We start from the raw sequence: 12,893 nt of genomic DNA on the forward strand, positions 1-12,893 counted from the left end.
AAATTTTAAATTATTCTTGGTTGATCTCTAAAACCCAACCACTTACATGCTCATGATTTTTTTTTTACCAACCCACTTTATCTATTCAACATGTGCATCCTGTGTACTTACTAAACATTTACTTGCACTTGTATTTTCTGTGTCAGGTTTATTCTCTCACCCTGGAGAGAGATTTCACATGTTGCTTCCTCTTCTCAATTGCATTGTCAGGATTAAGGCTTATGGCATCAAAAGTTCCTTTGTCAATACAAATATGAAATCCAGACAGCTTTGTGGAAGGATTCAAAAAGTCGTCTTCTTTTTTTTATAACTTAAAAAAAATTTAATTAATTAATTAATTTTTGGTTGCACTGGGTCTTCATTGCTGCACGTGGGCTTTTCTCTAGTTGCGGCGAGCGGGGACTACTCTTCACTGTGGTGTGCAGGCTTCTCATTGCAGTGGCTTCTCTTGTTGTGGAGCATGGGCTCTAGGTGCACGGGCTTCAGTAGTTCTGGCACGCGGGTTCAGTAGTTGTGGCTCTCGGGCTCTAGAGCACAGGCTCAGTAGTTGTGGCACACGGGCTTAGTTGCTCAGCAGCATGTGGGATCTTCCTGGACCAGGGCTCGAACCCGTGTTTCCTGCATTGGCAGGTAGATTCTTAACCACTGACCCACCAGGGAAGCCCCCAAAAGTCTTCCACGTTCAACATAATGTTAGATAAACCTTCTTTCTCTATAATACTTCCAGAAAGCTGTATTGCAGAAGGAGAGTAATCCATTTCAGAAATATTAGAGAAACCAAATTTTGCCTCCTATTCTTTTAGTGATCTCAAGCCATATTCTTCAAGATCTTCATTTTCTCCCAGTTTCCCTCATTTCCTTCTCTATCAGACCAACAAGGTTAGCCAGTAGAACGCCATTCCCGTCCCAGTATCAAGCACTGATGCATCCAATGGAATCTTGTGTTTCTGCCTCCACCTTATTAGTCAAGCCATAACCAGATCTCTCCTGTATCCCCATACTCTTGGCAAGTTTGCAGCTCTCTCTCATAGACAGCATCCCAATGCTCTCAGGTGCCCAGTGCAGACGGGGTGAAGTCATCCTCTCCAGGACTGCCCTCTCGGGTGGTGGCTTCTTTTTTTGAGAGAGCAATTTCAAAAAAAGGATCAAGTTGAGAATGGCTGAGCTGAGTGAGGACTACATCCAGTTTATTCGCCAGTCAATTTCTGCACAGATATATGCAACAGACAACACATGGGGGGGGTCTATGCTACAATAACAAAAGTTCATGTTCAGTGAGTGCCAGGCAGTGTGCTACCTGCTGATCACGCATTATCTCATTAAACCCTCATAACAATCAATCCCATAGGGTTATGCTATTATGATCACTCTCAGGCACAGAGAAGTTAAGTAACTTACTTAAGGTCACACAATAAATGGATTCAGTTGGCCTTTGACCTCAAGCACTCTGACTCCAGAGCCATTTGATAGTCTTCCTTGCTATGAACTGGTGAAACACAGCCCACGGGGTGACTGGCCCCATCCTGTTCTGAGGTTTGGCTTTGGATGTTGTAGGGTCAAGGCAAAGGGACCAGGCTCTAAGTGGATGCTGAAATGACGGTTTTCTGGAGCGCCTCTGTAGCACACTGGCACCCCAAGCCCCCTATCTCAAATCCCCAGTGGACTGTATCATGAAGTGGCATTTGCCTGGCTTGGCAGGGAGACAGAAGTCCGCTCTCCAGCAAATTTGGGAGGTCATGTGACCCCATTTGACTCCATAGGCTGGCAAGGACTGGGAAATCTCAACTTACACTCTTTCCACCGCTTTTACGGTTTCCTTTACCTCCAGTGCTCTCTGCAAAGCGCCTGTGGGAAACAGCGTTCCTGCTTCTGCTTCCCTGTTGCCGAGTCTGTTGAAGACGTACTTGGATGCTGGAGGAGCTTTTCTGTGACAACAGACCCCTTCCTGCAAATAGCTCTCACCAAGCAAGGCTGTTCCACCTGCACATTCCTAAACACCCTCTGGAGGCTTCCGGCCCACCCTAAAGGCTCGGCTGACATTGCGGGAAACCAAGGATGAAAGAGGTTGCCTTGCCCAAGGCCCAAAGTTAAGTTACCAGCAGCTAAGGTTTGTAATCACCCTGAGAGCTGACCCCTGGTGCCCTTTCCTCTGCCCTAGGCAGGTCTCAAAATGTGGACCCGGGGACTTCCCTGGTGGCGCATTGGTTAAGAATCGGCCTGCCAATGCAGGGAACACGGGTTCGATCCCTGGTCCGGGAAAATCCCACATGCCGAGGAGCAACTAAGCCCGTGTGCCATAACTACTGAGCCTGCGCTCTAGAGCCCTCGAGCCACAACTACTGAGCCCACGCGCCACAACTACTGAAGCCCACGTGCTTAGAGCCCGTGCTCCGCAACAAGAGAAGCCACTGCAATGAGAAGCCCGCACACGGCAAGAACAGCCCCCGCCCGCTGCAACTAGCAAAAGCCCACGCGTAGCAACGAAGACCCAAAGCAGTCAAAAAGAAGAAAAAAAAGTGTGCCCGGGGTGGCTGGTGGCCTCAGCATCACCAGGGAGCATGTTAGAAATGCAGACCCTTAGGCCCCAGCCCAGGTCTTCTGATCCAGAAACTGTTTCACCCAGCCCTCCAGAGATGCTGAACCTTTGAGAACCACTGACCTAGGCTTCTGCCTTCTCAGCTGGGATGAAGCTCTGCACAGGTAGCGATTATTAGTTTGAATTCCAAGTCTTCCATGCATTCTGGTCTTCCCCACACGTGAGTGGACTTCAGAAAATCAGTAAATGGGGAAATTGGCCAGCTTTCTGAGAATGAGTAAGACACTAATAATCAAAAGCATCAATGCACACATACAAAAGGAAATCTAAGTGAATACTAAGGCCAACTGGAAGGCAACTTTCACTTGTCTTGGTGAAGCCAACAGAAGCAGTAAGGGGGGAGCCTCCCCACAGGCCTGGCAGTACCAAGTGGGCAGCGGGATTTTAAGATCCAGTGGGCCCCAGGCCCCCGTCCCCATCCTCTCATCCTCTCATGGGGAGGGCCGTCTAGGCAGGTGCCTTCATAGCGGCCCCTTCACCCACTCATCCAACATATGTTATTAGGCACCTGCTGTGTGCTAGGTCCTTCCAGCCAGAACCCCGGTCTGGGGCAAAGTGCAGACCTCAGCTAAGGACTGCGGAGGGAGTGGCAGGACTTGTAGGGTGGGGGTCCTTGCAGGCCACCTGGGGCCCCCTTCTCCTTTCCCCTGTGCAGCACCCTCTCCTTGAGCTGGAGCTCCTGCTGTGCTCCCCATTGGCACCTAGGCAGGTGACCCAGCACAGGGCACTCGTCCCCTGGAAGTGAGAAGGGTGGCCAGGTGGGGAAGTGTTGCCTTCTGCTTAGGAATGGGCAGGGTGGCCCCAGTGGCGATGGCCAGACCCTGGGGTCCCCAGCCTAGAGGCCACAGGGCCACTCCAGCCTCAGCACCCTGTGCAAGTTCAACTCCACTGACGCCTGCTGGCCTCGCTTGGTCCTGGCCCTGGGCTGGCCCTGGGAGGGGGTGCTTGCTCCAGGCCCACAGCCTATTCCTAGTCCACTGGGGGCTCTGACCCCACAGCCCTTCTGGAGCAAAGCTAAACCCCAAGGTGGCCGAGTGGCTCTCCCTTGCTTTATTCTGATTATAAAAATGATAGAGTTTTTTTGTAAAAAGTCAAGCAATTCAGAAAAGTAAAAATCATCTCAATTCCACTACTGTTAATATTTTGGTGAACAACCCTCTCTATCTAAACACACACACACACACACGTAAAGTGACAAAATCTTTACTAGCCATGTTGTTCTGTAGCCTTTTAAAAAAAATGAGCTGAGCTGTCATTTAAGAGACATACAATGCCGAGTGCTGTGCCTTATGACATGGCCCTTCCTGCAGCCCACGAGGGACCTGGGGTCCCAGGCTGGGCAGCAGGGTGGCATGGATTTACAGCAAAGGAGTAGGATTCTGTTCGGCTTCTCAAAAACATGCTGTGGATGACTTTCTAGGTCAATAAGCAGAGCATTCATCACATGCTCTTAAATATAAAAAATAAATTAGCACAGAGTTGGCATTTTTTTGTGGGGTGTTGGTATGGCCTTTGCGGATTTACTTGCCAAGCTCGGAGGAGGCAACATGGGCTGGACAGAACCCTCACGCGCACACGCATGCATACCCCACACATCGCAGGAGATCCTGGGCCCCAGGGGGGCTGCACTGGGGCCTGGACCAGGGGCTCCCAAATTGACCCCTCCGGCAACAAAGCGTCCTCCTACCTGGAAAGGGCCAGGACTGTCGGTCTGCCTGACGTGGGATCGCTATCTCTCGGGGATGTCTTCAAAGCATGTCAACAGCCCCTGTCCCTGCCCCATGTCCCCTCCTTGGCCCGTGGGATCTGTCGACTCCTGTCACCTTGCTACCCTGAGAGCTGCTACTTCTCTTGCTGGATGAGCAAGAGCCTCCTGCCTGTCTGCTGGCGTCCGGCCTCACCCACTCCAATACTTTTCTGACCCTCGGGTCAGAGTAATTTTTCGAAGGCAAATTGGATCACGTCTCTCCGGCTTCAGAGCCTTCCCTGGGGACAGGTCCCGCCCCTCAGCCAGGACCATCTGGGATGGCTTCTCCACCTCCCGCAGCCCGTCCTTAACCCTGGGGAGGTCCCCTCTCAGGCCAAGCTCCATCACACCTCCAGCCTTTACCCCTGCGGTTCCCTGGGGTGTCCTTCTCGTGTTCTGAATTCCTACTCATTCTCCAAGGCTCAAACTTCATTTCCTGTGCCCACTGGACTGGATTAGGTCTCCCCTGGGGGCTCCCGCAGCACCCCCACACCCCAATGCTGCTTCTCTCCTTCCCCCGGGGTGAGCGATCGCTGTTTCCCTCCCTGACTGTGACCTCCCCGAGTGCCAGGGCCATGCCTGGCTCTCTGTGTTTGGCCCAGCAAACATTTGTGGGACATCTGACCAGAGGCGCTGGCAACCAGCTCGGGCGGCAGGGCCAGCGGCTACGTTTACCGTGCAGATGAGAAGTTGAGGCTCAGAAAGGCCACAGAGCTTGCAAAGGTCAGCCAGCGAGTGCGAAGGGAGCAGGACCGCTGGGCTGGGAGCGGGGACCAGGCGGTGACAAGTGGATGGCGGTCCCCCATGGCGGGGCACGTGTGGCCTGCACATGGTAGGCTCGTGGGGCTGGCGTGGGAGGCCTGCTCTCGCAGTAACTGTCAAACCACGGCCGCCGCAGAGGTTGATGCTTCCGTCTTGAGGTTAGCAGGGATCCCTGCTCCCCAGGTCACGAGAGGCTTGGGGGCCCCTCGCTGGGGAGGAAGCTTCGGGATGCTAGCCGTGAGAGGGACTCCGGCCGCAGGTCTCGTTTCTCAAACACGCCTCCTTCCAGGCTGGGGTTTCAGACCTGTCCGGAGAGCAGTGAACGTCACCGGGTCTGGATGTCCAGTCGCCTGCCCTGCGGAGGGGGACGCAAGGACCTGTGTGCTCTGTTCCCACACAGAGCTGGGCAGGGGCCGAGGCCTGACCTCTGTGGGAGCTTAAGTCTCCTGGCAGAGGCTGAATACGTGGGACCAGGACAGGCCGTGTGTGTGGGACCCACAGGGACATACAGAGGCCCCCTGAGTAGGCTGAGGGGCCATCCAGGCTACTGATGCTCACCAAACTCTCTGTGGGATGCTGGAACCATGCAGTCAAGCTGTGATGACCCCAAAACCCCATCCCCCACACCTGCAGGCAGTAGGGACACGGCCTCAGGCCCTGCTCCCTGGTTGGGAAATGCCTCTCTTCCTCAGAACCACTTGCTTGTGTGGACTCAAGTTCAGGCTTCCGGCTAGCCTCTTGTCCTGTGTTCTGTCCTTTGCCCCGCAACCAGAACAGGGGCCCAGCAGCCCACTCTAACCTCTATGGGATTCTGTTTCCTTCTTCCTTCTTCTCTTGCCAACATGGAACATGGGTCTGGCTGAGGAAAGCCGGTCTGGGGGTGGGGAGAACAGGAGAGTGAGTGTTTTTTAAAAGGCAGGAGCTTTCTAAAGGTCAAGGGGTCTTTGTCTTAGCAGCTCTGGTGGTGTCTGGCACAACTGTGGAAACTGAGCCCTTGACTCCTAGCAAACGGGGGCTGGGCCCATGGCCTGGAGCACCTAGCAGGGGCCTGTAGAGGCTTGGGTCCCCCAAGCACGTCCCACCAGCCTGCTTCTCCAAATCCTGTCTGTGATGCCACGTGGGGGACGTGATTTCTGCCTTGAGTCAGAAGTGACTGCTGGAGCCTCCTGGGGACTCCACCCTGGCCTCCACTAAAGGCCTTAGGGGCCATTGTCCCTCTGCTCAGGGGCCTCTGTCAGGATGGGGTCATAGGCTTGGGTGAGATTCACCCCTGCCACCAACCCAGGCTGCTGCTCAGAGCAGGAGAGCCAGGGTGGGGACTCTGGGAGCCTCCCAAGCACAGGGTGGGCCTTAGGGGCTCAGAGCAGCTCCAAGCTGTAGGAGGAGCAGCAGTTTCTTAAGAAGAGCAAGAGGGCCTGGACCACAGCCTCCACTTCCTCTTCTGGATAAAAAACCACAGCTTAGCTGTGCTGGCTGATAGTTCTGCAGCTTCTGTCCCTGGGGCCTGCCCCAGGGGCCTGAAGTTTTGAGCAAGCAGCCCCTGGAGCTTTGGCTAGAAAAATGGGGTTGGGAGAGGAGGTTGGATTGTTCAGGGAAAGAGCATAGACCTGGATTCCTTATAATTTATCTTCTAAACTGGAGCACTTTCAAGAATGAAAGGGAGCTGTCTTAATTATTACACCTGGGCAGCAGATGCAAACTGAGATGTATGTTACCCTAATTACCACCATTTCCTAGCTGTGTGGATTTGGGCAATTACATAACCTTTCTGAACTCTAGTTTCTGCATAAAAAAAGACTGATATGTGCCTGTTTCCCAGGGCTGGTGGAAGGATTAAAGGAGTGACTTACTATGTGTGAAAATGCCTGAACAGCCCTCAGCATAGACTGGGCTCTCCATGTTTGCTCTCTTCCAGTGAGATAGTGGGTTCCCTGTCCCTGGAGATAAGCAAGGACTTGTCAGCTCTCTGGAGCAAGTTCTCATGGTGGGAGAGGGGCTGGGGAAGGTATGTATATAGCTGGAGAGTCAGATTCTAATCCTTCCTGTGCCCTCCAGAGGGGTGACGGCGAGGGTGGGAGAGCCCGAGCCCCCACCCTCAGGCCTACCTGTACCTGGGGAGGGTGGGCCAGTGAAGGGTCCTAGGCTGGAGCTCCTTTGTGGATTTGTCCCCGCCCCTCCTCCCAGGTGGTGGTGATTTCGGCGCTCATGGAGGACCCCTACCAGCGCCCAGCCTGGATTGGCTTCGCTATCACCATCTCTGTCTTCAGCTGCCAGAGGTCCCAGTTTTGGTTCAGGGAAAGTCCGTGTGCTTCTGTCCTCCTAAGATGACGCTGTATGGATACGGTTGCATTCTCTGGGAGCTGGAGGCTGAACTGAAGGAGGCTGCTTGCATTTTCTGTGGCTGCTCCTGGGGACTGAGAAATTGAACAGACCCTGCTCCAACCCAACATTTTTTAAAAAAATTAGTTTATTTTTGGCTGCACTGGGTCTTTGTTGCTGTGCGCGGGCTTTCTCTAGTTGCAGCGAGCGGGGGCTACTCTTTTGTTGCGGTGTGTGGGCTTCTCATTGCGGTAGCTTCTCGTTGCGGAGCACAAGGGCTCAGTAGCTGTGGCTCGCGGGCTCCAGAGCACAGGCTCAGTAGTTGCGGCGCATGGGCTTAGCTGCTCCGCTGCATGTGGGATCTTCCCAGACCAGGGCTCGAACCCGTGTCCCCTGCATTGGCAGGCGGATTCTTAACCACTGCGCCACCAGGGAAGCCCCACAACCCAACATTTTTAAAGAGGTGGGTGTGGGGCCTGCCTGACCCCGGGCTACCCCAAGGTCTCCAGGCTTCAGGTTCCTGCAGCGAGTTCCTCTTCAGTGCTTGGTGAAAGGCGTAGGTGACAGGGGTGGGGGTGGTGCTGGCCCTGCTCACAGACTCTGCGTTCCACCCTGGGGCCCCCACTGCACTGCCTTCGCCTGTCCTCCCCATTGCTCTGGGAGCCCCTGGAGGCAGAGTGGGCACTGCCGAGGGCACAGCTAGCTCCAGAGTCCGGGCAGAAGAGGGGCTCAGTAAAGGAATGAATGAACGAGTGAGGTCAGAGCCAGGAAGTCACCCAATCTCTGTGGCATCAGCTCTGTGCAGAGGCTACCCACTCTGTCCCCAAAGCCAGAGCTGCTGAAGGTAGAAGGGTGTGACCTCCTGCCAGACACCCTCGTGCACTGCCAGCTCTCCAAGGCGACCTCAGGCCAGCGACATTATCCCAGCAGCCTTGACTACTGGCTACTCTGCCCTCCATTTCCTCTCCTCACCCCAAGAAGGTTCTTCTGGCCACTTGAGTCAGAGCTTGCCGGAAAGATGGTTCCTGAAAATGTCAGCTCTTGAAGGCATCTGGAGGTTAACAGTGCATGGCCCTCAGCAGACTCCTGTCTGCCAGTCTCCTGTCTGCCAGTCTCCTGCATTAAACGAGGGACCAAGGGCCCAGGTGGAGGTCGAGGAGGCAAGAGGTAGGCGTGCAGCTACAAGGGCGGCCCCTAGGGGTGGGTGCAGGGTCTGCCTCAGCACCATCTCCAGGCCAAGGCCACAGACTTCCAGCCAACTCCGTCTTCCAACACCTTTGGCCCAGGCAAGGTCTCCTCAGCTCTACCCTCTTGACGGAGGTCAAGGAGAGAAGTGGGACACCAAACAGGTGTAACCAAGGTTGCATGACAGCTAAGAAAAGATGTCTCCAAAAATGAGGGACTGGAAGTCCGAAAAGAGGTGCCAAAACACTATGAGACTTGCTGGCTCATTAGCCGATTCAGGGAGGGGTCTTGAAAAGTAAGGCTTCCCTGATGCTAAAGGACGTCACCAGCATTTAATACATTCTTAACATTTGACCCTGTTCTTGTGGACCCCAGATTCGGAATATCACCTAAGTGCTGACAATCTGCTAGGCAAGAGAATGGCATCTCATTGTTCTAACTGGTACTTTTAATGAGGGAGATGGAGCATTTTTCACATATTTGTGGGCTGTTTACATTTCCTTTTCTGAGAACAGCCTAGTCACATCCTTTGTTCATTTTTCTACTAGGTTGTCTTTTTTTCTTAATGATTTATAGATACTCTTTGTATATTATGGATATTAATCCTTTGCCATATATTGTTTCCCTTTTTTCTCTGTCATTTATGTTTTAATTTTGTTTACATTGTCTTCTACAAAAAGTTTTACAGTTTCATGCTGTCCCATGTGAGTCTTTTTCTTTGGCTTCTGTGTTTCATGATGTTGTACTTAAAATTTCTCTCACTGAGATGATTCAGCTGCTGCTTCAGATGTTCTGAGAAACGATGGCCACAACACTTGCAGTGGCAGCAAATCATGCGTTTCAAAAGAAAATGTTTATTTAAAAAATAAGAACTGTCACCCCAAGCACTTATTTAAATATTAATAGATATGGATAAAAATTACAAATGGTATTACGAAACTAACAGCTTTATATTCACAGATGGTCAGATGCTGACAAACAACAACTAAGATCTATGTACACTGAGATGAGATCTGGTTGTTATGAAAATGCGTATGAAGGCTTAAGAAATGGCCTATTTACAGGCTTTGGTGGAGCCATAATCCCCAATTTTCTACTGACTCCTGATGCTGCTTGAGAGCCATGCAAAGCTGAACTGGGTCCAAATATGCTGGAGGATTTAGTTTTAGAAGGTATCCTTCTGCATGTGCTGGACCCCCTAAAATGCGACAAAGAAAAGAAAATTAAAATGTCAAATAAACCCAAAAGTGAACAGTTTTCTTTCTCTTAACCCGCATGCAGCTATATAATCCATGATTTTCCTTGGTGTTCCATGTCTCTGTGCATTTTCTGCCTATAATGGCCCTGGATGGGGTCAGTTTCCTTTACAATTCAGGAGTAAATGACTGTCACCCTTTACACCAATTTGTCCTACGTTTGTCCTCCTAAAACATCAAGGATTCTGTGACTTGAGCCCAACCCCATGTGCCTTCTCTCTACCCTTTCACAGACCCCTCCCTCTCCCACGCCTCCCTCCAGGCATCTGAGCTGAGATCCATGCTTCCCATCTACTCCGACCACAGAAAGGAAGTGAGAATACCTTGTTTAAGGCCTCAATGCTCAGACAATAGACACTGTGGAATTACTGTGCTCCCACAGTCCAGAGGAAGGGGGCTTTGTGGGTGGGTGGAGACAGAGCAGAGCAGAGCAGAACGAGCCTCCTCCTGCAGAGGGGAAGGCTGCAGATGTGGTTCCCCGGGCCCGCAGCAGCTGGGGCCTGGCACATCTCTGTCAGGGTCCCGTTGCCAGGGGCTTGCTCGCTCGTCTACATTCCAAGATCTGCCTGCTCTCACCTCCCACTCGCTGCCTTTAAAAAAGGGTGAGGGCTTCCCTGGTGGCGCAGTGGTTGAGAGTCCACCTGCTGATGCAGGGGACACAGGTTCGTGCCCCAGTCCGGGAAGATCCCACATGCCGCGGAGCGGCTGGGCCTGTGAGCCATGGCCGCTGAGCCTGCACATCCGGAGCCTGTGCTCCGCAACGGGAGAGGCCACAACAGTGAGAGGCCCACGTACCGCAAAAATAAAATAAAATTAAAATAAAAAATAAGAAAGGGTGAGAGGCCCCTGCCACAGCCTATTACAAAGTCCTTCCAGCACCTCACTTCCCCCACTGATCTGAAGATAACAGCTTTTTCTCTCCCCTGAAAATAAATGGTTAAAAAAAAAAAAAAATCACAGGGTCAGCATGTTAGCCTTTCCCTAAACGAGTATTTCCCGCCCCATTGTAACCGGGCTGAATTCATGCCTGGTGTTAATTTCCTACCATCAGGGCACACAAATGGCCTCCGATCTGATCTCTGAATTTAGGGGCCCGGGTATCAGGGCCACCAGTCTGCTAATGACATTTTGGTGGGGCTGAGGGAAGAGTGGTTTTTTAAAAACTCTTGCTCGAGGGCAATTTTACTGCAGAACTGGCAAAGATGTGCTAAACCAGCAGAGAAGCAGCCTTAAATTTCCCTATGCTGATTTCCTGCTGAGATATTAAGTCCCCAGCAAAAACCTGCTGTTTATGTTGATTTGCAGAATGAATCTGCCATCAGCAGCCTCTATTTCACCAGAGTCATCCATTTTACTCCCACTCAGAGCCCAGAACACAACCAGTTCATTGCGTGTTCTTCTGAAGATGTGAAACTCTGAGGGTAGGGTGGGGTGTTAAGGGTTCTGGCAAAGAGCCACGTTTATTTTGTGGCTGTGTGGATCCTCAGCTAGGTGAGCAGCCTGGACACGTGGGAAGCCACCTTGCAGAGTGGTTCAGTGGAAACGAGGATAACGGGGCACAGATATAAAGAGGCTGCTACAGGGTAAAGCAAAGTTACACTACTTCCTGGTTTTAGCCAGTAGGGACTAGAAAATAATCCCACCTTAAACACACGGGCTAATTAAAAACTAGCATCAAAAGTGGTACTGGGGCTTCCCCGGTGGCGCAGCGGTTGAGAGTCCGCCTGCCGATGCAGGGGACACGGGTTTGTGCCCGGGTCCGGGAAGACCCCACATGCCGCGGAGCAGCTGGGCCCGTGAGCCATGGCCGCTGAGCCTGCGCGTCCGGAGCCTGTGCTCCGCAACGGAAGTAGGCCACAACAGTGAGAGGCCCGCGTACCGCAAGAAACAAAAACAAAAACAAAAGTGGTACTGGCTTTTGGACAAATATGAGTTTTACTACTTATTAGCTTAGGTTCTAGGCCATAGGGCAAAGTGTTTCCGTCTTATCAACAAAAGTTGTGAAAACAATAAGGGAGCCAATGGTTTACTTTGTTCTAACTACCAACAATGAGGAGATCATGATGGGTTTTCAGGAATCTCCGTGGACCACGTGCAGCAGTGAAAGTGCTCCAGGCAGGCCTGGGTAAGCCAGTGTCCAGTCCCACCTGTGAGACTGGTACCAGGCTGGGGACAGCTTCACGTAAACCTTCCCCAGGGGAAGCTTCAGGAAGCCTCAGCTTCCTCATGATAAATCCCAGGGAGTTGGACAGAGGCCTTTGAAGGTCTTCTACTCTGTGTGAGTGCCTGAGAAATGAGTATTTCCCCAAATGGGGGAATAAATGAAGAAAATAAGAAAATGTCCCTACTGAAGAGCATCCGCAGGTCACTTGCACACTAAAAACCACAAAAATTATTATTCGGCCATAAAACTGAATGAAATCCTGCCATTTGTGACAACATTGATGGACCTCGAGGGCACTATGCTAAGTGAAATAAGTCAAGGACAAATACTGTATGACCTCTCTTACATGTGGAACCTAAATATATATATATACATATATATAAACCAAGTTTATAGATGCGAGAACATATTGGTGGTTGCAAGAGGCTGGAGTGGGGTGGGTGTAGGATAAATGGGTAAAGTTTTTTTTTCTTTTAAAAGTTTAAATAGAATTAAAATAAATAAATAAAACCCACAAAATTAAACTAATATTTACTAATGCCTTTAATTTCTATACCCCAACAGAAGGATTAGCACATACAAGATGTCTGTTTATGGACTTAACAAGGAAATGACAATTTGGTAACATCTGCCTTCCTTTCTTTTCCCCCACTCAATTTTTGGTCTTTATTACCCAGAAGGAAAAGAGGTAGAAAAACTGAAAAAGAAAAACACAACAGGGCTTCCCTGGTGGCGCAGTGGTTGAGAGTCCGCCTGCCGATGCAGGGGACACGGGTTCGTGCCGCGGTCCGGGAAGGTCCCACATGCCGCGGAGCGGCTGGGCCCGTGAGCCATGGCCGCTGAGCCTGCACGTCCGGTGTGCTC

At 51.6% G+C, this 12,893-nt stretch overlaps 1 protein-coding gene across 2 annotated transcripts in view; it reads right to left on the minus strand.

Moving 5' to 3' along the window:
• Nucleotides 1-9,629: 9,629 nt before the first annotated feature.
• The window catches only part of BLM (BLM RecQ like helicase), a gene marked incomplete at both ends in the record, with an annotated part of 62,132 nt that continues 58,868 nt past the window's right edge, over nt 9,630-12,893 (minus strand). For both annotated transcript variants that reach the window (XM_082648396.1, XM_082648397.1), the window contains one exon: nt 9,630-9,807. In XM_082648396.1, the coding sequence (XP_082504522.1) occupies nt 9,630-9,807 (178 nt within the window). The remainder of the gene's footprint in view (nt 9,808-12,893) is intronic.

This window comes from Grampus griseus (assembly GCF_964374135.1).
Source record: "Grampus griseus genome assembly, chromosome: 2".
Lineage (NCBI taxonomy): Eukaryota > Metazoa > Chordata > Mammalia > Artiodactyla > Delphinidae > Grampus > Grampus griseus.